Here is a 26,931-nt window from a genome sequence, read left to right as displayed (position 1 = left end):
GCTAACTTCTTTCTCACAGATTAGGCCTACAATTTGATCGCAACTACCAGCTTACTGCATTAGTTTCACTACACATTGATTCAATCTTACTTAGTATACTCCGATCTTCAGAGGAGACACATCCTAAATAAGTGAAATGATCCACCTGTTCCAGTTTTGTATTCCTGAATCGACATTCAATCCCATTAGGTTTCTTCCCTACTGACATCACTTTAGTCTTGGAAATGCTTATTTTCATACCGTACTTGCTGCACCTCTTTTCAAGTTCCAGGGTTTCAGCACAGTCTGTGTTAAGACCAATCATCGGCCTAGAACAAACCGCTCGGCCCACTACATTTCCACTCTACTCATGTATTATCAGGCATCACAATTAGGAACCTATGATCAGTTCAAAATTATATTTTTAATCAAACAACCATACAATGAAACCCCACAATATTTAATAACTTCTGCAGGTCAAGACATTTCTTTCGTCCAGTTAAATTATTTGATTATTATGTAGGTTTAAAAAGGGGGGTGGAGGGAGAGGGAGGGAGGGAGGGAGGGAGGGAGAGAGAGAGAGAGAGAGAGAGAGAGAGAGAGAGAGAGAATCCACAAGGGTTACCTACCCTAGAACAAGAGGTACTGTACGGTTAACAGCATCAAAATTATAGTAATGTACCGTACTTAATGCCATACCAATTTTCACACCATTTATCTTAGGATAAAATGAGATTACATTTTTTTTAAATTTTGAAATTCCCTTGTTGAACAGCTATCCCAATGATGAACACTTTTTCTTTGCACATACTGTATAATAATGGTGATTTACTATTGACAATAAATTACGTAAAACATCTAAACAAGTATCTTTTAAAAATGAAACAGGAATCTAAAAAGGAAGAAAGTAACTGAAAATTGTGTGATAGATCCTCACACCAAAGAACAACCCAATCACCTCCCAGCAACTTGCGGGTATGTGATACTTTTCTTCAAAGTAGTTAAAACAGTCGTTGAGTCATTTCTTTCCAGAATCAACTCGCTGGCCTCTGAACTGTTACACTCAAACCTTATTGTTGGATCAATAACAACACCAATGTTTCTCTTCTTGTCAATCATGACATATGTCTGCACCTTTACTGGATTCATCAGTAGAGATACAGTGCACTTCGTCACAGACTTCAAATCTGCCAGTTTTTTGAGAAGTTCTGCAATATTACTCCTGATCCTATGGTGCCTGTTATTTCTCACTAGTTCCCCTTTTGGGTAGCGACAGCACTGGTCTTCTTGGTTTCTACCGGAAGCACTTCAAACTGCTATCACATTACAGTTCATTTTAATGACATAAGTCCACTGGAAAGTTGAAAGTCCTTTCTTCATTGCTATCCAGGTGTTTGTGTCTATTTTGAAAAATGCTAGACCCCTTCTCCATGGTGTGGCTTTTTTCCATGTTTCAAACTGCAGATTTCTCAGTTCCTTCCAAATACTTTGTACCTTTGGTTGTTCATCAAGGGCGAAGCCAAGGCTTCTCAGACTACCATTTATTTCTTGCTGAAAATGCCTTGTTTGTATCTTTTTTCATTACAACATAATCAATGACTATGCCTGCCCACAGCTTGTGCTGATGGCTCTTCACAACTGCAGCGTGGGGATTCTCATCGGCCCAAACATGACTACTGTGACTATTTAGCATTCCATCTCTGGTGAAACAGGCTTCATCTGTGAAAAATACATACGCAAGAAAGTGAGGATCGACTGCAAGGCGCTGCAAGATCCATTGGCTGAACATGACTCGAGGTGCGAAGTCAGCAGGACTCAAAGCCTGCACCTTCTGTGGATGGTAGGGGTGTAGCTGTATTTCACGTAATACTCGTCACACAGTCATATGCAAAACATTCATTTCACATGCAACTGCTCAAGTGCTGATTGCAGGCACCTTATCCACGTGAGCAAGCACTGCATCTTCTAAGTTGGGAGTCCATGTAATTCGTCCTCTTCCTCGGTCATTGCACTGTGATACCAATTGCCCTGTTTCACTTAATCGTTGAAACAGTCATGGAAACATGGTGTGAGCCGGATGTCTCCTACGTGGATATTTAGTCCTGTACAACTGTTTGGCTTCTCTACTGCTTCTATTTGCTTGCCCATACACAAACACCGTATATGCTTCAATCCATAAACACAGACTGAAGCCTACAATACAGACATTGCACACCGATCACGTCCGTACACAGTACGCCATCTGCATTGGAGTCATTGGATTATTATCCTAGCTTCTGCTCAGCTCAAGGCTGCGACAGGTTTTGGAAGAGATGCAGGTGCCGACGAAGATCACCAACCTTATCCTGATGACTGTGAGAAGTATCAGAGCCAAAGGAAGATCCAGGGCCAGCTCTCCAGGGAGTTCGAAGTGCAGAGAGGGTTGAGGCAAGGTGACGCATTGTCAACCACTCTGTTTAACCTCTGTCTGGAGCATGTTATGCGTCGAATACCTCTGAACCCAGGAGGTGGTACCATTTGCAACAGAACCCTCCAGTGCCTGGCCTTCCTACTTGGGAGAAGTGTGAACTTCCTGACGGAAGCTCTGGAGCACATGAGCGAGGGATCACAACATCTGGGCCTACAAATCAACAAGGGCAAAACCAAGTAGATGGTGAACAGCCGAGACAAAACAAGATTTCACAGTGTGAGAGGACTGGAATTTGCAGGAAACACCTACGAGAGAGTAACGCAGTTTAAGTACCTGGGAGCCCTCATGACTAAGGACAACAAGGTCAGTGAGGAGATGAAGGCTAGGGTGGCAGCTAGGAACAGGTGTTACTTTGCCTTCCAGAAGTTACTGAAGACTGCAACGCTGTTCAGAAGATTAAAACTCACCGTGTACCAGGTTATAATCCATCCACTTGTACTGTATGCATGCAAGATGTGGACACTAAATGAGCACGATAAGAACTTTCTATGGGTGTGGGAGAGAAAGATCTTGAGGAAGATTTTCGGCGCGGTTCACGATCAAGGAGAGTGGCACATCAGGACCAATGAAGAAGTCTATGCCCTGTATGGTGACCATGAGATAGTCGCACAGGCCAAAAAGAGGAGACTTTGGTATCTCGGACACATCGTAAGGATGGACCAGACCGGGCAATGAAGAAGATCCTTGACCAACATCCTGGCGGCCAACGAAGATGGGGGAGACCAAGGACAAGATGGCTAGAAAACGTCTCGAGAGATTTGGAGTTGATAGGGATCCAAGGCTGGAGAAGGAGAGCTCTGGACCGAAAGGAGTGGGTGAAAGCTATTGAAGAGGCCAGGGTCCTTCGTGGGCTGTGGCACCGGGAGAGTGAGAGTGAGTCTTCTGCTCATCAGGACTGTCCATTGTACTCTTAGCACATGTAGTGTACAGTAAAGTCGGAAGTATCACACCGATTTTTGCTTCAACTTTTGACTGCCGGCCGCAGTGGTGTAGTGGATACGGCACTGTTTACTAATCCTAAGTTAACGGGTTCAAACCCGACTGAGGTCAGTGACTTTTAAGAGTGTTTAAAGATGACAACCCCATGTCGTTGGCTTCCGGCAAGTTAAAGAACTATTGCGGGACGAAATTTTGACACCCGGTGTCTGCTAAGAACAGACGTTAAACAACTTGGGTTATTAATAACTTTTGACTCAAACGTTTCTGGACTATGGTTCCTGATCTCAAATTGAATCATTTGCCATCCTCCAACATCCCTGACAGTTTGTAACATCTTCTGCAAGGTGAGTAAAATGTCCCATGACGTCACTGTCCAGTACCGCATGAACCTCTACCAGCCATTGTGCATCAGCTGTTACTAACAGCCAAATGTTTATTATTCGTGATTGCGAATAACTTCAATGACAGAAGAAGGCTTCAAAAAAGCATGGTCAGACAATCTACCATGTGAGGATGCTATCATGGTGGCATCATTCTTGAAAATTAGTGACTGTTTTATGGCTGCAGAAATTTGTGGATCAAAAGCAAATCGGTAAGTGGCATCTTTTATATAGGGCTACATGTAATGTACTGTGACTCATAGTATTAGAATAACAAGGATCATGAATAGATATCACTTAAATCACCTTAACAATTTATTTCTAGATTGGTTCCCATTTTAGAAAACACATTAAATTTAAATTGTTGGGGTTTCACCATTACCAAAGTAACAAGTTGAATTTCAGTACTAACATAAAAATATGACTAGCATTATGGTACTATAGTTCTATAACGTATCATTCCTGAAATATACATTATAGATTGATTAAATACCTTTAGTTCAATCTTTACTTTTTCACAAGCTGAGCATATCAAGCAAGAACAGTGTCTTAGTGACATTTTAATCACTCAATATAGGAATGTCTTTGGGTGCTGTGCTATGATGTTTACCATTTGGTTTTTTGATTTGGCATGTACAATCTAAAACTTAGGCTAAGTTTGGACAATATCACTATTATTTGTAGTAATGTATTTTCACTGCAGCATGCGCAATTATTTGTTTCATTAATATTATTTTTATTATTATTAATGAGCATAGTTAACGTATAAGACTGAGACCACCCCTACCGACAAGCATTGGGAACTCTGCAGAAAAACAGGAAGCATATACCAGAGATACTGAAAGATATAACAAGTTGAGAACTTCATTTATCAATTGTTTTGTTTACTGATCCAACATCAGGCAAGCCACTGGTTACTTTGTTGTCATACATCACAAAAACAAAACCAGCAAAGAATGTTATCAACAATGCACCAGTATTGTGGTCTGAAGAAGGCGGGAAACAAATCAACATAAATACGTATTATACTGGAATGCAACTAAAGGTGGACTCTATAACAATGACCAAATAGCTCAAACGTACACGTGCAAGAGGGGAACCTGGTGATTGCTTGTGTCAGTATTTTACTCCCACATAGACCTTTGTGGTATCAATGCATACACCATCTTCATCAAGCAATACCCAGCATAACAGGAAAAAGTTGTTCCTTTTGTAAGCTGGACTGGAAATGGTAGCACCTTAAGTGGAACACAGAAGTGCAAATTCAAAAGAGCTTTCCAGCAGATTATTCAATCAATGGAATCTCTCCTGGATAAGAAAATCAATCTGGAAAGAACCCACTGAGATCAGTGTCCTGTAGGGAAAGACCGGTGTTACGTTTGCATGGGAGATGCTAAAACTAGAAAGGAAAAGTATAACAATTTGAGCAACCCAAAACAATATTGTGCCCAGTGAAGTAAACATGTATGTAACAGACACTCAGATAAACCTGTAAAATGAGTCAGCTGTCTTGAAACAGATAATTCAGAGTAATTTCAGTGTATCACATTGTAAAATGGAAAAGATTTGACTGGATTACTCCCATAACATAGTTTTTAATATTTCAGAATGGAACTTACTGCATATTTGAAACACTGTCTAGTCATCACAAACTCTGTTTTTAAATGGATAAGATATTACGGTAATAAAATCTTTCTTATCTTTTCTTCAAGTGAGTATGTACTGCACTGTTGGGAGATCAGAAGAATGCATAAGCCTAGTGAGGCACGGAGAGAAGGGGTTTCGCCAGCCAAACCTGTGATGTAATCATTGCCATAGCACTCCTGCTGCTAACAAGGTGACTTATTTTTACCATCAAGTAGCAGCCCTTGCCACTGTCAGTTTCAATCCAGCTGTCTCTGTGTCCACTGCCATTGCATTATTCCATGTTCGTATTTTTTTTCTATTTCTTTTTGTCATTTATCCATTACGTATTACTGCTGTAGTAGGCATTTCCCATTTTATTTCTGTGTAACTGTTTTGTGAAGACTCTGTAATGTCTGTAAATAGCAAGAAGGGAAAGACAACTCATAGTGAAGCTAGAGAAGTGGTAAGGAACATTGTAAACCAGTGTGATAGGGAAGTTAAAGAGGAAAAATTCATGTTCTTGGTAAAAAAAAGAGTACCTTGCAGGCTGTGAATTACACCGATGTATCAGTTCGAACGATCTCAACTACTGTGATACAAATTCTTATAATTTTATTAAATACCACCTATTCAATAGATAATAGGCTAATGAGGACTTACATCCTTATTAAATTGTTAGCATGGTACATGTTTCGTCCTTTTTGTAAGCATCATCAGCCAATTAACATTTAACCAAGGTTTAATAAGTTCGTGAACATATTCTATTGAGCTAAAATATGCTTTGTAAACATGAGTGACAAATCTTATAATATTTTACAAGTCATATAACAATAAAAATTATGTCTTTAAGTTAAAACACATTTGTCTAAAATCTTAGTGTTAACATTGTCCTTTAAATTTATTGAAGAAACTCATCTGTTGAATATCCTTTTAAAATCACTTTAAAAAACCACTTGAGATCTGGCTAATTGTATTGATTCGGTATTACTTGACTTGACAAATGATACAAGATTCGAGATTAAAAAGAAACTTCTAACTTTAGTAAAAAAAGATAAATAATAACTTAAATCCCAACTTCACTGAACAAATCAAAGAATTAAAGACTAAAATTAACTAAAGTGATATAATAGTAACCAAAGCTGATAAAGGGGATACTACAATTATCTTAAATAAGCAAGATTACATTAAGAAAACAGAGGATTTTTTTTCGAATGGAACCTATTTGATAATACAGAAAGATCCTAAAGTCAAAATTCAACGGAATCTAAAGAAATTACTTAAAAATTTGTCTTTCCTCTTTAATGAACTAGTGTCAGAAGCTAATAAATATGAGTCCTAAGATACCAACAGCCAGACCCATGCCGAAAATCCACAAAGTTAATATACCCATGCGACCTATAATCAACTGCATGAATAGCCCAACTTATAAAACTTCTGAATTTATACATCAATTACTGAAAAAGCACTATAAATTTAACAATAATTCTACAATCAATAACTCAATTGAATTCTGTGATTAGCTAAATAAATTTAACCTACAACCGCATCACAAAATGTGTTCATATGATATAACATGTACCCTTGCATACCGATTAATGAATGCATTAATATAATCAAAATTTATTCAGTAGTCACAGCAAATGATGTAGGTGTGAAAAAGAAGAATTCATTAATGTATTGAGAGTTGTTTTAAGCAATAATTACTTCACATTTAATCAAAAGATACAAAGGGCACTAGGAAAGTTTTGCAATACGCACGTGCAAACACAGTTGGCTGGACACCCCTGTTATAGTGAGGGATGAAAAGAGGTATGAAAACCGGTCTAGAAGATAGCAAGGCACGACCTTAACACCAGTTGTTACCAAGCAGTGGGATTGAAAGCAAGTTAAGATGTCAGTGTGGTCTAAAGGTGAATATCGCGCAATTATCCACTACAAATTTGCTCGTGGATTAACTGTTGACCAGTGTCTGGGGGGAATGACTCCTGTGCTAGGGAAAGACTGTCTACATCGGACAACAATTTTCCGCTGGTACAAAAGAGTTCCTGAGGGGAAATTTTGGGGTTGAAGACGATCCTCGTTCTGGGCGACCATCTGAATCAGTGACTGAGGAAAACATTGAAGCTGTGAGGAAAATGTTGCAGCAAAAGTGGCGGTTGACATATTTGCAGGTAGAAGAGACCCTCCACATCCCTGCATCAGCTATTCATTCAATTCTACACAACCATCTCCATGTTAGAAAAGTTTATTCCCTTTGGGTGCCCCATTCACTTTCAGAGGAACAAAGGGCACATCGAGTGAAATGGTGCCGAAAAATGCTAAAACAGTTTGAAAATGGGACTTCGCATAACGTCAATAGCATTGTTGCAGGTGACGAAACTTGGCTTTATTATTACGAAGTCCCAACAAAATCCCAGAACAAGGTGTGGCTGTTTGAAGATGAGGGTACTCCTGTGACTGTGCGAAAGTCAAGGTCAGTGATGAAAAGGATGATCGCAGTATTGTTCACTAAACAGGGCATCCTGACTCAGGTTGTGCTAGAAACACAAAGGACAGTTACTGCGAAGTGGTACAGTGAGACTTGTCTGCCTCAGGTCATCCAGGCTCTCAAGCAGCTCCGTCCAAGGTCACGGCTCAACACTTGGCTCTTGCATCATGACAATACTCCAGCACATCGTGCTAATGTAATAATGGATTTTCTTGCCAGATCAGGGTTGACTGTGCTTGATCACCGTCCATTCAGTCCTGATCTTGCCCCATGTGACTTTGCACTCTTCCCAGAAGTGAAGATGAAGCTGAAAGGGCGGCGTTTTGCATCCGACGAGGAGCTTCTGGCAGCATGGAATCACGAGTGTGAAAATGTAACCGAAGAAGAGTGACAGAGTTGGTTGAGTGACTGTTTCAACGTATGGAGAAGTGTATTGAGTGTGGTGGAAATTATTTTGAAAAAGTCTAAAATGTTCACTCACATTGCAAAGCTTTCCTAGTGCCCTTTGTATATCATCAAACGTGCTTGGGAACGGGCGACCCTGCATCAGGTATACTAGCTAACATTTATATGGATCATTTGGAACATGTTAAAATTTTGAATAACATAGAAAAACTACACCCTTGGCTGAGATACGTGGATGACACGTTTGGTCATAATAAACAGTAAACTGAATAATAGTGATAATATTTTGGATTTTTTAAATAATTTAGACAGTAGCATAAAATTCACTAAAGAAGAAGAAAGTAACAATTTGTTAAGTTTTCTAGATATAAATGTAAAGAGAGTAGGAAATAAATTTGACTTCCAAATTTATAGAAAACCAACGTTTGCTCCAATAACGATTAAGAACCAGTCACTCCACCCCAATTCTCACAAACAGGTGGCATTTTTAAGTTTGGTTTATAAAGCCCTAAAAATTCCACTAGCAAGCAAGAGTTTAAAGAAAAAACTTAACTTTATAAAGGACCTGCACTCAATAATGGTAATAAAATAGAGAATGCTGAGAACTGGTAAATACTTGCAAAGCACTTTGAACAACTTTTAAACTGCCCTAAACCTGACCATAAATTGCAATTCTTTCAAACAACTGAAAATCTGGAAGAAGATATACCACCCACTGCTGAAGAAATTAAAGGAGTAATTAACAATCTGAAAAATAATAAAGCTAGTGGAGAAGACTCTATAACAGCTGAACTTTTGAAATGGTCTCAAGTCAAAAATCATTGAAGAGCTGCAGTTAATCTTTGAACATATTTGGAGAACAGAGAGGATTCCAGAAGAATGGAAAGTGGCTCTAATACACCCAATGCATAAAAAAGGGGACAAACAAAAAGTTGATAACTATACAGGCATCTCTCTTCTGCACACTGCATACAAGGTATTCTCAAAAATATTACTGAACAGAGTAGAAACATCACTTGACAAGCAATTGGGTGAGTATCAAGCTGGATTCTGAAAAGGTAGATTTTGTTGAGAACAAATATTTAACTTAAAATCCATAATTTGCCATAAAATATTGAATTCAAAAGACACTGTTGTGACTTTTGTAGATTTTAAAAAGGCCTTTGACTCGGTTGATAGAGAAACCATAGATAAAACAATTTGTGAATTTGGAGTGAAAACTAAATTGGCAAACCTAATATGTGAAACCCTTACCGACACAATTTCAAAGGTGAAATTTATGGGTGAGATATCCAAACCTATTAAGATGAATACAGGGGTACGGCAAGGTGACGGTCTGTCACCCCTTCTATTCAAATGTGTTCTAGAGAAAATTGTAAGAATTTGGAAGGTAAAGCTTAAAGAGCACAACATTTTGCTGGTAACTTTGGGGAGAAAAAACAAAGGCATTGACATAAATTGCCTAGCATTTCCAGACAATTTTGCTATATTGTCAGAAAACCTAAGAAGAAATAGCCAACAACACAGGTTTGAGAATCTCCGTGGAAAAAAACAAAATTTATTACAAACATCAAGAATGTTCAAAAATTTTTGGCGACAGATATTGGTCCAATGGAAAGAGTAACGAAATTCTAATATCTGGGAGAAATAATTCAAGAAAATGGTTTAGACAAATCTGCAGTAGGAGATGGAAAGAGCATATGGTATCACGAAGAATTTTTATAACAAAAAGTGTCTATCTAAAAATCTTAAAATAAGGCACTACACTACAGTGGTGAAACTGGAATGCTTATATGCAAATGAATGCCTGGTACTAAACTATAGATTAGATAAACTTGAGGTACTAGAAAGGAGAATCATTAGAAAAATCTTAGGCCCTGTAAAAACAACAGAAGTATGGAAATTAGGATCTAATGATGAAATATACAGGAACATAGAAAACATAGCAGAAACCATAAGAAAAAGGAGATTGCAATTTTTTGGACATGTTTACATAATGGATGATTCCAGATTAACAAAAAGGATTTTCAAGTATCTTTGGGACAAAAAGGCAATAACTAGCTGGATTCAAGAAGTAAAGAAAGATTTAGAAAGAAATAATATAAGAGAAGAAGAAACTATGGACAGAGAAATTTTTAGAAAGAGGGTAGTAAGTATGGAAGAATTCCAAGGAAGATTGAACAAGAATCCTGGTGCGAAGTGGTCCGAGGACAGAAGGAAACAGCATAGTGAAAGGATGAAAGAATATTGGAAGGAGCGGAAGAGAAAAGAACAAGGTATGACGAACTGAATTTAAATTGGCACGTGGTCCTTAGCAGGCCTCATCGGAAACAGGAAGAAGAAGAGATGGTTAACAAGATCATTAACAAGGTGAAAATAAAATTGGCCACAAACCTCATACCAGATAAAAAATAAGAAATCCAAGTTTGCAACTTTTACATTTACTAACCCAGCTATATACCTAGTCACTAATGCCATTTAAAAACGAGATATTAACATTGCCTTCAAAACCCAAAACACGAACCAAACATTTTTTTCAATCACAATAAAGTTAATATAAATAGCAATCAATATCAAGGATCTGGAATGTATAGGCTTGCATGTGCAGAGTGCAATTATTCATACGTTTGCCAAATTGGCTGGAGCTTTATGATAAGATATCTTGAACATGTAAATGCAGCGAAACACAAAAAACATTCTGCAATGGGTGCACACATGCAAGAAACTGGATACAGTTTTACAACTACTGAAAGGGATTTAAGAATTTTAAGAAGAGTAAAAAAAGGGAAAAGAAATGACGGAATTGGAAAATATATGGATTCATTTAGATCAACAATACAACAAGAATAAAAACGTAAATGATGAAATTGAAATAAAGAACCCCCTCTTAGTACAATGACCGAAATGAATATAAATGCTTAAATCTGATATACCGTAAATAAATTCTATAATCATTTTAATCCGACAAAAGTTAATAGCTTATTGGCACAAACAAACTCAACTCCTCCCCTTACTTCTCCTAAGCAGCCCCTCCACAATCTACACAAGAGGCTGTGAGTAACACTAGAAAATTACGTAGCAGCAGGAAGGTAAGTAACAATTCTTTCGATAAGGAGTTCATACAGAATTATAATTATTGAAGCCTTAAACATTTATTTTTTTTATTACAGATAATTCGACAAGCTCAATTTGGAAACATATGGTGTTCATTCAAATTCTACTTCACATTAGAATGTTTTCATTTTACCAACAAGTTCGTTCAGAAACAATATTGACGTATTGACAACAAAAGATTAATGCCAATACATTTTGTACAAGTGTTACTCCAGTAACATTGAGAACAAGATAAGTGTTCATAATATAGGCAATTATCAGCTGCATAAAATTGTTACTATAGTTAACGAAGGTTCAATAACAATTACACAAGTCAAGTAATCCAAATCAATACAATTAGCCACATCTCAAATGGTTTTTAAAATGATTTTAAAAGGATATTCAACAGATGAGTGTCGTCAATAAATTCAATAATAATAATAATAATAATAATAATCGTATGGCCTCAGCTACCGTGTGCAGACATTTCAATTTGACGCCATCTGGCTGTCTGCTCGTCAATTTTGACGTTCCGTTTTACTCTAGGCCCACTAGATGGCAGACCGAGTAAACCGAAACTCTCTTGGGCGTCTATAGCTGAGAATTAATGAATTTTGTCGGGTAAACACCAAATGTGTCACCAGAGATCTTTTACATGCCGACATCGTACGACATGGAGTGTCGAATAGATTCTTTTCCACCCTTCAAAAATCCGACTACCTCTGCCGGGTTTGAACCCGCTATCTTGGGATCCGGAGGCCGACACTACCACTGATCCACAGAGGCAGCTGTCAATAAATTTAAAGGACAACGTTAACACGAAGATTTTAGACAAATGTGTTTTAACTTAAAGACATAATTTTTATTGTTATAAGATTTGTCACTCATGTTTACAAAGCATGTTTTAGCTCAACAGGATATGTTCCCGATCTTATTAAACCTTGGGTAAATGTTAATTGGCTGATGATGTTCACAAAAAGGAGAGAAACATGTACCACGTTAACAATTTAATAAGGATTTAAGTCCTCATCGGTCCGTCCCCGCGGTTTTGATTCCCGGCCGGGTCAGGGGTTTTTAATTGTAAATGACTGATAACCCTGGCCTGGGGACTGTGTGTCTGTGTCGTCCTTAACGTTCCTTTCCTCACATCCAACACTTTACACTTCTGCAATTTCCAAATACACGCAGGTTACTAACGTGTGGTGCAAGTAGGGGCAAAAGATCTTTCTAGATCGACGCCCCAAACAAATAGCATTTAAAAATAAAAAAATAAAAAGTCCTCATTAGCTTATTATGTATTGAATAGGTGGTATTTAACAAAATTATAAGAATTTGTATCATAAGTAGATCTTCAATACAGACAAAAAATTAAATTTAGAACCTGTAGCAATCTCAACCATCCGTTAGGAAGGACTTCCTGCTGATGAGTCTCCTCTGACTAGCCTACTCCAGGAATACAAGTTTCATTGTGATGGCTTTGATACAAGAGTCACATAAGAAGTCGTAAATGACTTCTATCTAATGCAGAGGATTATTCCCGAAGCAACTAGGCTACTGACGGCAATTAAAGAGAAAATAAACTGTCCATGGAAAGTGCACACTTTAAGAAATTTATTGAATAACATACGGTTTGGGTGGAAGAGATATGCTAATAACAGGAACATACTGATTGGCCCCCAAGTATTGTTTATTGGTGAGGTAACTATTCAAGACACACAAAAATATGCCGAACTCAGATCAAGAACATCACTTCTATCAATAAATCTCAGGTAGCCAATTATTATTAATAGGAAAAGAGCCCGAAAGGGCATATACAATATTACATCAAATTTGAAATTATCCTTTGCTAATTTGCGTGATGCTTTTGGTCCTTTTTGAACATAACACAATATGGTATTTTTCGCAGCTTTCCACAGAGCGAACATATGCAATTCCCGTTTGGTAGGTGGAATTTCTTATTGCTACATAACTTGTGGTGGTAGTCATGAATGGCTGGTCTTGTGATTGTGTGTCTTTGTTCTTCGTTAGCATTTGTCCATGATCTGTCTTGCATAGCATCGGTACTGTAAAATTCCAAGTCGATGTCCATTCGTTTCCTTTGTCTAGCAGCTAGAAGTGCCTGGTAAGCGTCAGTAGATGGCAGGCTGAGCTTATACCTGATATCCTCTATGAAGAAGGTCTCTCTTGCTAATTCATAGGCAAGTCTCGATGGTGCATACTTCCCTATTCGCAGGCAGTGCTTTATGAATCTTGCTTTCACCTTTTCAATTCTCTCGAGGTTCTTGTACGTTAGATTTTCCCATATTAGTTCTATGCCATATGTTATTATTGGTGTTATTGTGGCGTCGAAAAGAGTCATAGCTGTATTCAGCAATAAGCGATGAAGGTTTTTGAGTCCACATATGTATTTAATAGCCGTTGTTGTCCTTTCTTCCACATGGTAGCTGAATGATCGACCCGTTGTCTGCAGGGTGATGCCTAGGTATTTAAATTTATTAACCACTTCCATCTCTTCGTTGTTCAATAACAGCGTGTCCTTTGGTGATGCTGTTCCCCCTTTCGTGAATGTCATCTGCGCTGATTTCTTCATGTTTATCTCGAAACCATTCTCCAGTGCCCATTTTGCCAGGGCGTTTAATGTCGTCTGTAATTCCTCTTTGTTGGGGCCCGCTATGACCATATCGTCGGCGTACATCAGGAGGGTCGTCTCCATTGTATTTCGAAGGATATTGGTGATGTTCGCAGTGGCTATATTAAACAGTGTTGGGCTAATGGGGTCCCCTTGTAGTACACCATTTGTCTGCCTGATTTTGTTAGATGTTGTGATTCCATCATCCACTACAATGTCGTTGTATGTCAAGATGTCTTCTATTATTTTACTAATGTAGTGTGTCTTTCCAATCATGTCTTCGATGTTTTGTAGTAGTTGTTTTCTGTCTATAAGATCAAAAGCCTTTTTGTAATCAATGAAGACTGCATAGTATTTTCCCTTGGGTATTCTTAGTGCTGATTCTATCTCGTCCAGAAGAAATTTTACAGCTTGTGTTGTGTTTCTACCCTTCCTGAACCCGAATTGGCATTCTGGTATTTTTGGGTCTACTTCCTGTTCAAGTCTCCTCGTTAGTATTTTAGTACTTTGTATAGCATTTTAATCTTTGCAGTTCTCCAGCTTTCCGGTATTGTCCCTGATTGCAGGCATTTGTTGAAGAGATTGGTCCATAAAGGAAGTAGTGTTTCCTATGAGTCTTTTAAGATTTCCATGCAAATATTATCTGGCCCAGGGGCTTTCCTACTTTTCGCTTTAGTGACGACGTCTGTAATCTCTTCTGGTGTTATCGGTGGTGGATTTTGAGTCCGTTCCTCAGTTATGCTTCTGCACACAGCTACATTAATGTTCTGTTGATTTAGTATTTTCTTGAAGTGTTCTTCCCATTCTTTCATCGGTATAACTGTGGCTTGTGTTACATTTCGTTTCCTCAGGGCAATGAATGGGTCTTTCTTTGCTGCTTCTGCGATTCTATTCGCTTCTTCTTCCATGAATGCAGTTTTTGTTTCCTTCAAAAGTTGCTTGTAATTTCTCCTCTTAGTTGCATAGGTTTTACGATCTTCATCTCTTCCTGTCGTTTTGACTACGTATAACGCTTCTAGTGTTTCTGTACGCATTTTGTAACATTTTTCATTAAACCAGGGCTGAGCTCTGCGTTGTCTTGGTGGAATAAGAGCTTGTTGAAGTATGTTATTTATTAGTTCTAATGCTCCAGTTGTGTTGCCCTCATCTATGAGCTGCTCTGAAGTTTCTATTTGCGTCTCGTTTTGTTTGAGGATATTTATATCAATCTTTCTTGATGGTCTGTCATTGGTGGTCTTAGTAATGTATTTTGTCTGCATATTTTCTATTTCAAATGTAGTTTCAATGGGAATATGTTTTCTGATTGGTGCTGCAGAAGACGACCATAAACCTTCTTGGGCCAGATTTCGGACATATTTTCCTCTATAAAATACTAAATCAATTGAACTGGTGCCGTTGTGTGCGAAGTATGTTTTAAGTTCTGGGTCGTTTACAAGTTTGAAGCCTTCCTCGCTGAGTGTTTCCAGAATCAGTTCAGTCTTGTTACTGATTTTATCTATTCTGCAGTTAAGATCTCCTGCTAAAAGGACTGACTCATCATGTTTCACCTCCGTCAACGCTTTCATTAGATGTTCTATTGCATCTTCCGTTGTCCAGTGTGGAGGCATGTACAGGCCTACTGTTGTAAGAAGTGTTGTTCTTGTAATTAGCAAATTGTCTTCTTTCGTGGCGCTGGTTATCTTTCCAATAGTCGGTTTGAAGAAACATGAAACACCTCCCTCCGGCCTACCATCGGTAGACTTTGCGAATGAATGTGTACTGTAAAATCCTTGGATGTGTACTGGTTCTAAGAGGAAAGTCTCTGTTGCAATTATAATATCTATGTTTACAAGTGTTTCGTGAGGAATATGTATCAAGGCATTTCTCGCACCTTCCGTGTTCCATAGCAGTAGTTTTAGCTGTGTAGTTTTATTAGTGTTGGGGCGGAAATTCCCATTCATTTCTTCCTTGGCTTCGCTTGAAGCAAAATCTTCGGAATATTATATCCTTTGGCCAGAAGTCTGCACTATATACAAGATCCATATATTTGTATGGTATCCCTACCTTGAAGGATTTCCTGTTGCCAACCGTTCCGAGTTCTTCACATTTTGTCTCCCCTTCTATTTTGTTTCTCTCTAGATATTTCTTTATTGATTCTGTTGAAGTTCCCTTGCTTGCTCTACCAATAAATAGCCAGACTTTTCGTTCCGCAGCCCTTAGCTCGTAGCTATCATCCGGTTTAGTTCCTGTGGATTCATCTGCTTTCCATTTCTGTCTCCTTCGCATCTCGGCCCTTTCTTCTACAGTGTCCCGGTCATTCTTCCGTTGTTTAGAGACGTCCTGTATCAGTTCACTTTGATTCATATCATCTTCTTTGTCTTGATCATTGGGTAATTTAACGATGTCTCTTCTCTCTTTGTCTCTGCTTTCACCATTTTGATTTTCTACATTTGGACTATGTTCGGCGTTTCTAATCGGTTCTTCATTCTCCACCCAGTTTGGTATGTTTGGTGCTTTTCGTCTTGCAATTACTCTTGGGAGGCATTGGTCAAATTCTGTCCTTATTGCTATTTGGATCTCTTCTCTCATTATTACTCCAATATTTGCGATCATGTTGTTCATTATGTCTTGAATTTTTTGCATTAGTTTCGTCATTATTGATTGCTCTATATCTTTCCTTTTTATGGTGCGTGGTTTGCAATCCACACAAATCCATGTGAGCTAGCAATGCTCCCTCTGCATGATGTTGAATTCCCCTCTCGTTAGTGCACTACATTCAAGGTGTTGCCATCTATCGCATTCTTCGCATTCTATTGATTCTTCATTGGAGCAAACTTCCTTCGCACAGGTGGCGCAGTTTACCGCTGTACATTTATTAAGTCCACAGTCACTTCCTTCCCAGTCTCAGCCCTTTACTATCCTATTGTCGCCTTAAGATCTCGCTGTATCCGGCCGACATAAAAATCGGTACTTTTAAAATGTTGATAAACTGAGAGTATTCATGGAGTTACAAACACCAGGAGCTCTTCAAACAGGCTGATGCTTGTCCACGCTGGTTCTAATAGTAGGTTTATCGATGGCGCAAAGCTGATGTTTAGAGTAGGAAAGGCCACGGGAGAATACCATGGACAAATGAGCCGGATAAATTTTTATAAATGGGTGAGTGAGAAACTCATCCTAATCTTCCCTCTAGAAGTAAATGATTACAATATCTGACAATGCACCTTACCACTGTACTGAAGAAAGCAAAGTACCTGGACTGAAGAAAACAAAGTACCCTCTCTGTATGCCGTTTAAAATATGGTGAAATGGCTAAAAGAAAACAAAGTGATGTTTTATTAAGGAATGAAGAAACTTCAGCTATCTGAACTGATCAAGGATTTTAAAAATCCAGAAAAGAATACCGGTTTGATGAATTACTGAAAATGCATGGACATGCGGTTCTATGCTTGCCTCCTTGCATGTTGAAACTCAGTGCCTTCAAGCTGGCCTAGACTTAAATCAAAAGAACTCTATGAGAATAAAACATTACAGGTTCCACCCTGTTAATGAAGCTGCAAGAAGTGAAGGTGAATGCTATCGCATATGTGACACCCGTTGACTGGAAAGAATTCAATCGTCATCAAACTTGAAAACGAGTTCTGCGAGAAAGGCGGGTTGTTGCGTGATGCAGTATAGACAGTTTTGTTGTACGCTTAGTAGCTGTAGCACAGCAATATATGTACCACTTTGGAGAAAAAAATAATACTCAGATTCGTCGAAAATTCATCTCAGTGTTCACGTCTGATCAGATGCTGGGTATGGTAATGCAGTGATCAAAACTGGATCAAGCAGTCATCAAAACTAAGATAGTGAATTCTTGTGAAATATCAAATGACTAGCTAAATTTTGGTTAAGTCTGTATGTTGATATAGTTGTTCATTCCCATAGGGAACCTGAAATATTTGTCCCGAATGCGTAAATATATAACATCAATGTAGTTGGTCCGTTATTGGACATTATAAATTTTCCAGCTAACTCATTCCTGGTTGCCAGCGTTTCGTCCCAGTGTGCTAAGTTGGGCTCATCAATTGGTAAATAGTACACCCACCCAAACCAGGAATGAGTTAGCTGGAAAATGTATAATGTCCAATAACGGACCAACTACATTTGGTATTATAAATTTACTCATTCGGGACAAATATTTCAGGTTCCCTATGGGAATGAACATCTGTATCATCTGATGGTCAGGCAGGCATCAATTATGGAAATGAGACAATGTCTCTCATAGTGCATTGGCACTGCCGGTGGCTCCAAGTAGCCTACACAGTGGCCTCCACGGTATGCACTAGCCATGCGTATTGGTGGGTGTGCTATTTACCAACTGATGAACCCAACTTAGCACACTGGGCCAAAACGCTGGCAACTAGGAATGAGTTTGCTGGAAAATTTATAATGTTCAATAACGGACTAACTACATTGGTATTATAAATTTACTCATTCGGGACAAATATTTCAGGTTCCCTATGGGAATGAACATCTGTATCATCTGATGTTCAGGCAGGCATCAATTCTGGAAATGAGACAAAGTCTCTCATAGTGCACTGGCACTGCCGGTAGCTCCAAGTAGCCTACGCAGTGGCCTCCACAGTATGCACTAGCCATGCGTATTGGCGGGTGTGCTATTAACCACCTGATGAGCCCAACTTAGCACACTGGGGCAAAACGCTGGCAACCAGGAATGAGTTAACTGGAAAATTTATAATGTCCAATAACGGACCAACTACATTGGTATTAGGTCTGTATGTATATTAATTTACCACTATTGGTATGTTTATGGTATATGCCTAATAGGTTAGACTTTGTTCAGGAGTATGTATATTAATTTATCCCTAATCACTCAGACTTTCAATGATTTAAATCGCTGAAAGTAAACTTGCTTTCCTGTACTGAGGTGGTGTAGCTCTTTTCACACACACACCTTCAGTGGAGAATAGAGGCAAACTGCATGTACCATTTTAATCAAATACCAGCCCTCCTACGATTATAAAATTTCTGACAATACAAGGAATTGTACAGAGAATCTCCATAGCGTAACATAACTATTAGCTGCCATCCACGGAGGCCCAGGTTCAATTCCCAGTACTGCCACGGATTCATGAATGAGAGGAGAGCCCAGGTACATGGTTAAATTGGTACACACATATCACCTCTCCAGGGGGTGTTTGTCTGAAAAGAGCTGCACCACCTTGTGATGAGGACATGAATTTAAATCATTACTTATTAAAAAGAGAGAGAGATATTTGTAAATTTTATAAATTAAAGAAATACAATTGTACAGTAAATCTTTTTATAGCTAATTCAGGCTAAATGTTACAGTGTTATTTTAAAATTATATGAAATGGTCTTAATGCAACTAGTTTGAAATAATAAAACTAGATTAAATAATATTCAGATGATCTATTTAGGCTCTCTGTGGTGGGTAGCGCACAGTGAGTGGATGGAATAACATGATAACAGCAGCCATTTGGTAAAACAATTCTGAGTAGGCTCTCAAGGGCAAAATGCTTTCCAAGTCTTTCCCTATGAACCATGCGATCTTGACATGGTGGAGAGGCTTGTGCGTCCCAATGAAGCAGGTCGCCAAACCATAGGTGCAACCATATCCGATGGATATCTGTTGAGAGACCAGACTAACAAATGGCTCATCAATAGGGGTAACAGCCTTTTGGAAATTGCAAGAGCAGAAGTCTGGATGATTGACTGATATGGCTTTGTAATAATATTTAACTTGACTTAGCTATGTTGATAGCCCTAATGGCTACCCAGCTGAAAGCAATGGGAAAAATAATACAGCCATAACTAACTCCTGAGAACATACAGTTCTCTCTGAATGAATGATGTACTGATGATGGCTTCTTCTCGGATAAAATATTTCAGAGGAAAAATAGCAGGCTACCCCATTCCGATCTCCGGAAGGGTACTACAATCATCAGGAAGAATACTGACATTCTGCACGTCAGAGTGTGGAATGTTATAAGTTTGAATCATTGTGATAGGTTCGAATATCTGAAAAAGAAAATGGATAGACGTAAGTTAGAAGTAGTTGGTGTACGGTAAGTGAAGTATGTTAGCAGGAAGGGCAGGATCTTTGGTGTGGCGACTACAAAATTACCAACACAAAATCAAACAGGGGGAATGCAGGAGTTAGTTTAGTAATGAATAAGAAAACAGGGCAGTGGGTAAGCTACTATGACCAGCGTAGTGAACAGATTATTGTTGTCAAGATAGACACCAAGCCAATGTCCTCCACAATAGTGCAGGTCTATTTGTCTATTAGTTCAACAGATGATGATAAAATCATCAAAAGAATATATGAAGATAGAGAAGATGTAATACAATATGTAGGCCTAAAGGGAGACAAGAATCTAACTGTGATGGGAGACTATTGGAATGCAGTGGTAGGTCGAGGAAGAGAAGATAATGTAATAGGAGAACTCAGACTGGGATCACAATTTAGTCCTTGCTAAACTTGGTTCAAACACCACAAACAAAGGCTGTACAAGACCTGGAGATATTGGAAGGTAGGTTATCAAATAGACTTCACAAAAGTTAACCAGAGATTCACAAAACAGGTGTTGGAATGCAAGACCTTCCCAGGACCAGATGTGGACCCAGACCACGACTTGGCGGTCATGAAATGTAATCTCAAGCTGAAGAAATTGAAGGAAGAAAGGAAAGAGACGAGATATAGACAAGTTGAAAGAAAGAGAAGGATTGTTTCAAGGAACATGTTGCACAAGACTAAATGAAAAGGCTGAAGGAAACACAATGATGGAGAGAGGACAGTCGTGAAGAATGGGATCAGCAGATCTGCTGAAGAAAGGAAGAAAGACATGATCAAAGGAATCGGTGTATAACTCAGGAGATACTAGACCTGACTGACAAACAGCAAAAGTACAATGAATGAAATAGAAAGTGCAGGACAGCTAAGGAAGAATTGTTGAAAGAGATGTTGAAGCTCGTATGGCTGCATGAAAGGCAGATGGAAAGGTAGGAACATCAAGGAAACCTTTGAAGAAAGAAAAACTAAGTGAGTGAATATTAAGAGCTCAGATGTAAAAACACTTCTAGGGAAAGAAGACAAGGCAGAAAGATGACAGCAATATATTCAACAATTGTATCAAGGGAAAGAGGTAACTTAGATGAGGAGGTTCTGGAATAAGAGGAGGCTGCTGATGCTGATGAAATGGGATACCCAACTTTGAGATCATAATTTGACAGAGCTTTGAGAGACCTAGATAGGAACAAGGCACTTGGAATTGATGACATTCCCTCTGAATTACTGACTGCATTAGGAGAAACTTGGTGTGTAAAATGTATGATACAGAAAAGTGCCACCCGACTATGTTATTATACCTATTTCCTAAAAAACAGGTGCTGACATTTTTAAACTACTGCACCATCAGTGTGACGAGACCGAGATGTGATATAACTCTCAACGCACAACTGTTAAAATGAATACTTACGACAAACTTTCTGTTAGGCCTACTACTCACTATTCCCTACCTATCTCGCATCTTAAAGGGTCAAATTAAAAACAAGTCCACGTACATGGCATTCATTGACCTATAAATGGCATTTGATAATGCTGATTGGACCAAGCTATTTGAGAATCTGAAGGTGACTGGGATCAGATACCGAGAAAGGATAATTATCTACAATCTGCAGAAAAATCAGTCTACAGTGATAAGAATCAAGGGCTATGAAAAGGCAGCAGCAATCCAGAAAGAAGTGAGACGAGGTTGCAGTTTGTTCCATCTCCTTTTCAACATTTATATACAAAAGGCTCCAAGAAGAAGAAATCAAATCTCTGAGAATGGTAAGGGCAGACCAAGGCATGAATATGACAAACAGAGCTAGATGTAGTAATTATGTACAAATGGCACCGTTAGCACAGGTTAGGGTGGCATGGAGAGCTGAATCAAAGGAATAGAAATGGACTGATGAGCCACAACAACATAGCATCACTCATATCTCATCCACTTTCATACTGTCAAAGCCAAGGATGAGACAGAGACAGGTTAACAAAAGAAACAAGACTGTTCTAGCCCATACAATAAAACATAGTGTATTGTACACATTAGGCCTATATCTCATTGTGCTACAGTGTTCTCAAAAATTCAAACAAGAATAGGCTATTCTTGTAATGAGCCATGTGTCTGGAAGTGTTTTAAAACTCTTGTAATTTTACTAGGAACTAACGACTATCTCAGTTCCTTATCGACTTCTTTCTAATAAAATTAAGTATTCTAAATTAAATAAACAGGCCTACAGGTTTTTATATGCAAAATATGCTGATAAAATAATAGGCTAGCTGTTAAATATATGAATGAATATGCCATAATTGAATAAATGAAAGTCCACAGCCTGTTTCCAGTCATTAGACCGGGTCAGGAATGGAGTGAATGAAGCCCCCACCTAGCGGCGAAGATAGGAATTGTGCCAGCTGCTGAAGCCATAACTGAATAATTGTTGTGTAATTTAGAACGTTTGTCAAATCTGATTTAAATCAAAAATATCCAATTTAATTTTGTTAATGTCATGATTTAGGCCTATATCAACCCTCCTGATCATCCAACAAAGGAGACCACTCAAGTGTGTGTGTGCACCAGAGATCGGGATGCCTGTGGCACCCACATTTCACGAGTTCTACCCATGGAAATCCCCTACCTTCACAGAAATGTTACTTTAAAATCACAAGAGTCTTGTCTCAAATGGTCGTACATCAGAAATTGCATGCAAGCTTAAATAAAAAAAAGACTATTTACACTATTCAATCGAACTAAAGATGTAACAAGAAACATGAGAAATCTTACAGTTTTACTCCTCCCTGGGTGCCCATGCAAACTATTAGCAAAAGTGTAGTACATTCAAACTGGATTAAATCTACTTACGGTTGATGAGGACTGTTCTCCACCACTATCTGCTGCTGATGTGGATATGAACCAAGCTGCACTGTTGCACCAGTCTGCTGGTCAATACCAATCATTGGTTGATTCTGGTACTGAATGGCTCCAGTTTCATCATCATTTATAATGTATTGAATATGTCCATTTGGATACATGTGATGGATTTCATCAAGAGTTACAGTAGTACTACCACCCCCATGGACCAGCTGATAGAATTGAGCCATTTTCGCTTAGCACAGTACTGTACAATGGCTCTGATGCAGTATCTGTACAAGGAAATCACTTGTCACAAGCAATTCAAAATAACATAAAGTCGGTACACTGGGTCACAGTAAATATTCAACATCCTTTTTAAATGGGAATGATCAAAACACAACCTTTCACTTTTGACAACCTAAAACGTCTTGTTTTAATTAGTGGCTAGCCAATGAATACAGCAATTTTCAAATTCCAGCAAATCAATCATACACACGACTATGATTATGACGGGCTATCGGACAGAAATATTTTAATAATATATTTTATGTAGTTATCTCTTTTTAGGGCATGATTTATATGGCATTGTGTGCTTGTTATATGGAAAGTTCTAACCTAACCAATACACATGAATTTCATACATTGGCTAGCGGAAATGCATTCCAATTATCCCTCTGCTTTATGAAATCATTCTGCACTGCACTCTCAAACGGCACACTTTCCAATGTCCTCCTCTCGTGATCCAAGTTGCTAAACGTAATTGAAACTATTAAACAAGCTCTTCGCGCACCGTGTGACAACTTCCGTTCAATTACTCCTCTCCCCAAGTCGCCATTACGTTACTCCTCCGAAATATTTTGCACCAAGGTGATGTATTGGCGGCTATTTTTCACGTAGATATAAATCTGGAACGCTCCCTTATCCGAAAGTTTAGCTCAACCACAATTTATTCAATTCCTAACAATTGACGCCATCTTACTTTTGCAGCTTTAGCACACTCGTGCCACCCCACCGCAGTTCAGTTGCGAGATGTTATACTGATCTTCATGTATGCATATTACATTTTAAATTCCATCTGTGATAAATAAGTTGTAGACTACGGGATAATAACGAAATAAACTTTCATAAAGCCCTACAACATGAAATTATAACTGTTCTCAACATAGCAATAACTACCTTCTATTTCATAGCCAGCTTTCGTAAATGTTTAAATACGACTAATCTCTCACCAATTAACACTTCCTCTTAAAACAATAATCACCACTATCTCTCACCAATTAAAATCACCAATTCCATCATATTGGAAAAGGCAATTAAAAAGTAACAATACTGATCATCCAATGGAAAACACCCGCCTTCTACATGTTACTCGTTACAAAGGAATGCAATCCACCTTCTATCCGGCGACAGAGGAACACACTGCAATCTATGGAAACCAGCCGCCAACATAACTACCACATAAAGGAACGCAACCTCAATCGCTGTTATCCGTCAGGTCTATACTCCCTCGACCATTGCAGCGTTCTTCAAAGGAAATTGTTCATGTTTATAAACGAGCAACCACACGTGGTCTCAAACGTAACAAAATCAATTCATCAATAAGTCGAAGTAAGTTCGTGAATAGAAGAAATAATAATAATAATAATAATAATAATAATAATAATAATAATAATAATAATATGCTCACAGGTATGTCTTGTAATCTCTCTTTATAGTATTAGTTTTTTTGGTTTTTAATCTCCGGTCGTCAAGCATTTAAAATAAGGCGCGCAAAGGAGTTCACAAACGCGTTCAGAAACCTCGTATCCAACAGCCATACTATGTCAGGCCTTTAAAGAGGTACCGGTAATTAAAAATATTATGGTGCGCGGGGACGAAGAAGAAGAGACGTCGATGAGGCAGAAATATAAATCAGTGTGGAAAACAAAGTCTCAGGATATTGTGTTAGGAAACACAAATAACAATAAAGACGTGTGTATGAGTTGATTGGAGAAAACGTTTCTTCTCAACAATACAGATAAAGTTATGAAGGATTTGTACCGTACGGCACGTTTTTAAATGTGTTCTAACAAAAATACAAATATAGTACTGGTGCATATGCTTTCAGGTAGGCCTACTATTATGATGAATAGTAGCATAGCACAGTTCTCGGAAATAGCCCCTGGAACCTGCCACCCACGTTTAGACGAAGTACAGTGACACATTTATTTATTATTATTTATTTTTTATTAGGTGAAAGTAAGTAAATAGTAGTCGAATGAGCAACTAATTCGGTAGGACTCTCTGAATTAAACTTTGTTCAGAAACTGGTCATTTGTCCACCATACGTGGGCCTGTACACATCAGGAGAGCTCATTTGTTCGGACCTCTATATATATATATTTTACCGGTACCGCTATATTTCTATATGATAAAACATTCTGTATCCTGATACGCTTTACTTTATTCATTGTGGCAACCCGTAATTGCGGTAAGTCGTTGATTCGTTCAATAAATATATACTGTATAAGCAAAAGCAACTACCATAATTGCGGTATCAGTAAGGATCGGTTCTCCACAGAAAACAAGTCTAAATGTGTATTTTTATCGCTACAATCTTACAAATAACCAGGTTAACTGTAACAAATTAAATATGGGCAGCAGTCATCAAGTGAAATTTCTCACCTTCCTAGATAGATAGTTGTATCATTCTTAATGTGGTAAGCCCGTGGAACTTTCTTCATGTGTATTTGCTTGCCTAGTGTCCATCTGCCTTTACCTGTAGTTGTTTCATCTCGCTTCACCGTTTATTGAAAGTTATATTTCACCAGAGAACGGGAGTGAATATAAATAGAACATGACGTTGTTATATTTCACTAGAGAACGGAAGTGAATTAAAATAACACATAAGGTTGTTAATTCTATGTAGGCACTCTTCAGGAGTGTCGACTCCGGAGGGTGCTACGGTGCACGGGAACCACCCCCCCCCCCCCAAAAAAAAAAAAGTTGTGGAGGTTTTCAGCAACCTGCACAGAAAGGGAGGAGAAAGATAAAATGAGGTCATAATAGAAGAAAATATTTCTTTTTACTAGTGATTTAACGTCGCATTAACATATTGAAGGTTTTCGACGACGGAAGGGTGGGAAAAGGCTAGGATTAGGAAGGAAGCGGTCGAGGCCTTAATTAAGTTACAGCCCCAGCATTTTCCTGGTGTGAACATGAGAAACCATAGAAAACCATCTTCAGGGCTGCTGACAAATGTAAGCTCGCAGCTACGGGACCCTAACCCCTCGGCCAACACGCTCGCTGAAGAAAAAAAGGAAGAAAAGAAGGGAATCTGAAGTTTTCCTCTTAGTCCTTAACCCTAGTAATACCAAGATATATTTGTCCCGTGCCTTACCAACGGCGGAGCAGAAGAGCCCACTAAGAATTGTTTGTTTACTTTATTCTCAATCATAAGTGAGGTATATGGATATTTTATTTTTATCATTAATTAGAACTGATTTTTCCAAAACATCATCGAAGTTAACTGATTCCAGAATAGAACGCATTAACTTTGCCTACTTTTATATGTACATCAGAACGTTTCACTCTGAGAAGATTAAATACTTACCTACGCAGTACAATGACGCAAGGAAAATTTAACGACAACGCAATCATACATGTTCATGATCAAGAAATAAAAAATAAATTGAAACTCGAAATTGTGGCGAACATTTTCGTAGGAGGAACACACTCTTTATGAGTGAAAATGAGAAATTCCACGAAGACTTTAAATTCTGTACTACAGACTTCAAAACTTTCAGTTTCGCTTTTACAATTAGCTTATACTAACAACAAGCGCCAAATTTTAGGCAGTTTACTTTCTTTAACTCAGTGTAGTATCATTCTAAGAGAAAACTATACTATTATGTTCTTTTACCAGATTTTAGAGACAATTTCTTTGGCTTCCATCCTTTAAATTCACATATAGGCCTATTCAAAATGTAAAATATCTTACTTTTTAATTATTAAAACACACTTTTACTTTTTCTGTG

At 38.3% G+C, this 26,931-nt stretch overlaps 1 protein-coding gene across 2 annotated transcripts in view; it reads right to left on the bottom strand.

Moving 5' to 3' along the window:
- The window catches only part of LOC136856885 (uncharacterized), a 518,885-nt gene extending 494,992 nt beyond the window's left edge, over nt 1-23,893 (bottom strand). Inside the window, exons 1-2 of one of the 2 annotated variants that reach the window (XM_067135104.2) lie at nt 23,557-23,893; nt 22,925-23,205 (exon numbers count right to left, since the gene is read on the bottom strand). In XM_067135104.2, the coding sequence (XP_066991205.2) occupies nt 22,925-23,163 (239 nt within the window). In that variant the 5' untranslated portion in view covers nt 23,164-23,205; nt 23,557-23,893. Of the gene's footprint in view, nt 1-22,924 lie in introns of both variants that reach the window. The other variant, XM_067135106.2, reaches the window with a different exon arrangement.
- Between the last annotated feature and the right edge of the window lie 3,038 nt (nt 23,894-26,931).

This window comes from Anabrus simplex, chromosome 1 (genome assembly GCF_040414725.1).
Source record: "Anabrus simplex isolate iqAnaSimp1 chromosome 1, ASM4041472v1, whole genome shotgun sequence".
Lineage (NCBI taxonomy): Eukaryota > Metazoa > Arthropoda > Insecta > Orthoptera > Tettigoniidae > Anabrus > Anabrus simplex.
Note: the sequence above shows the minus strand (reverse complement) of the source record. Positions and strands in the feature narration are given on the sequence as shown.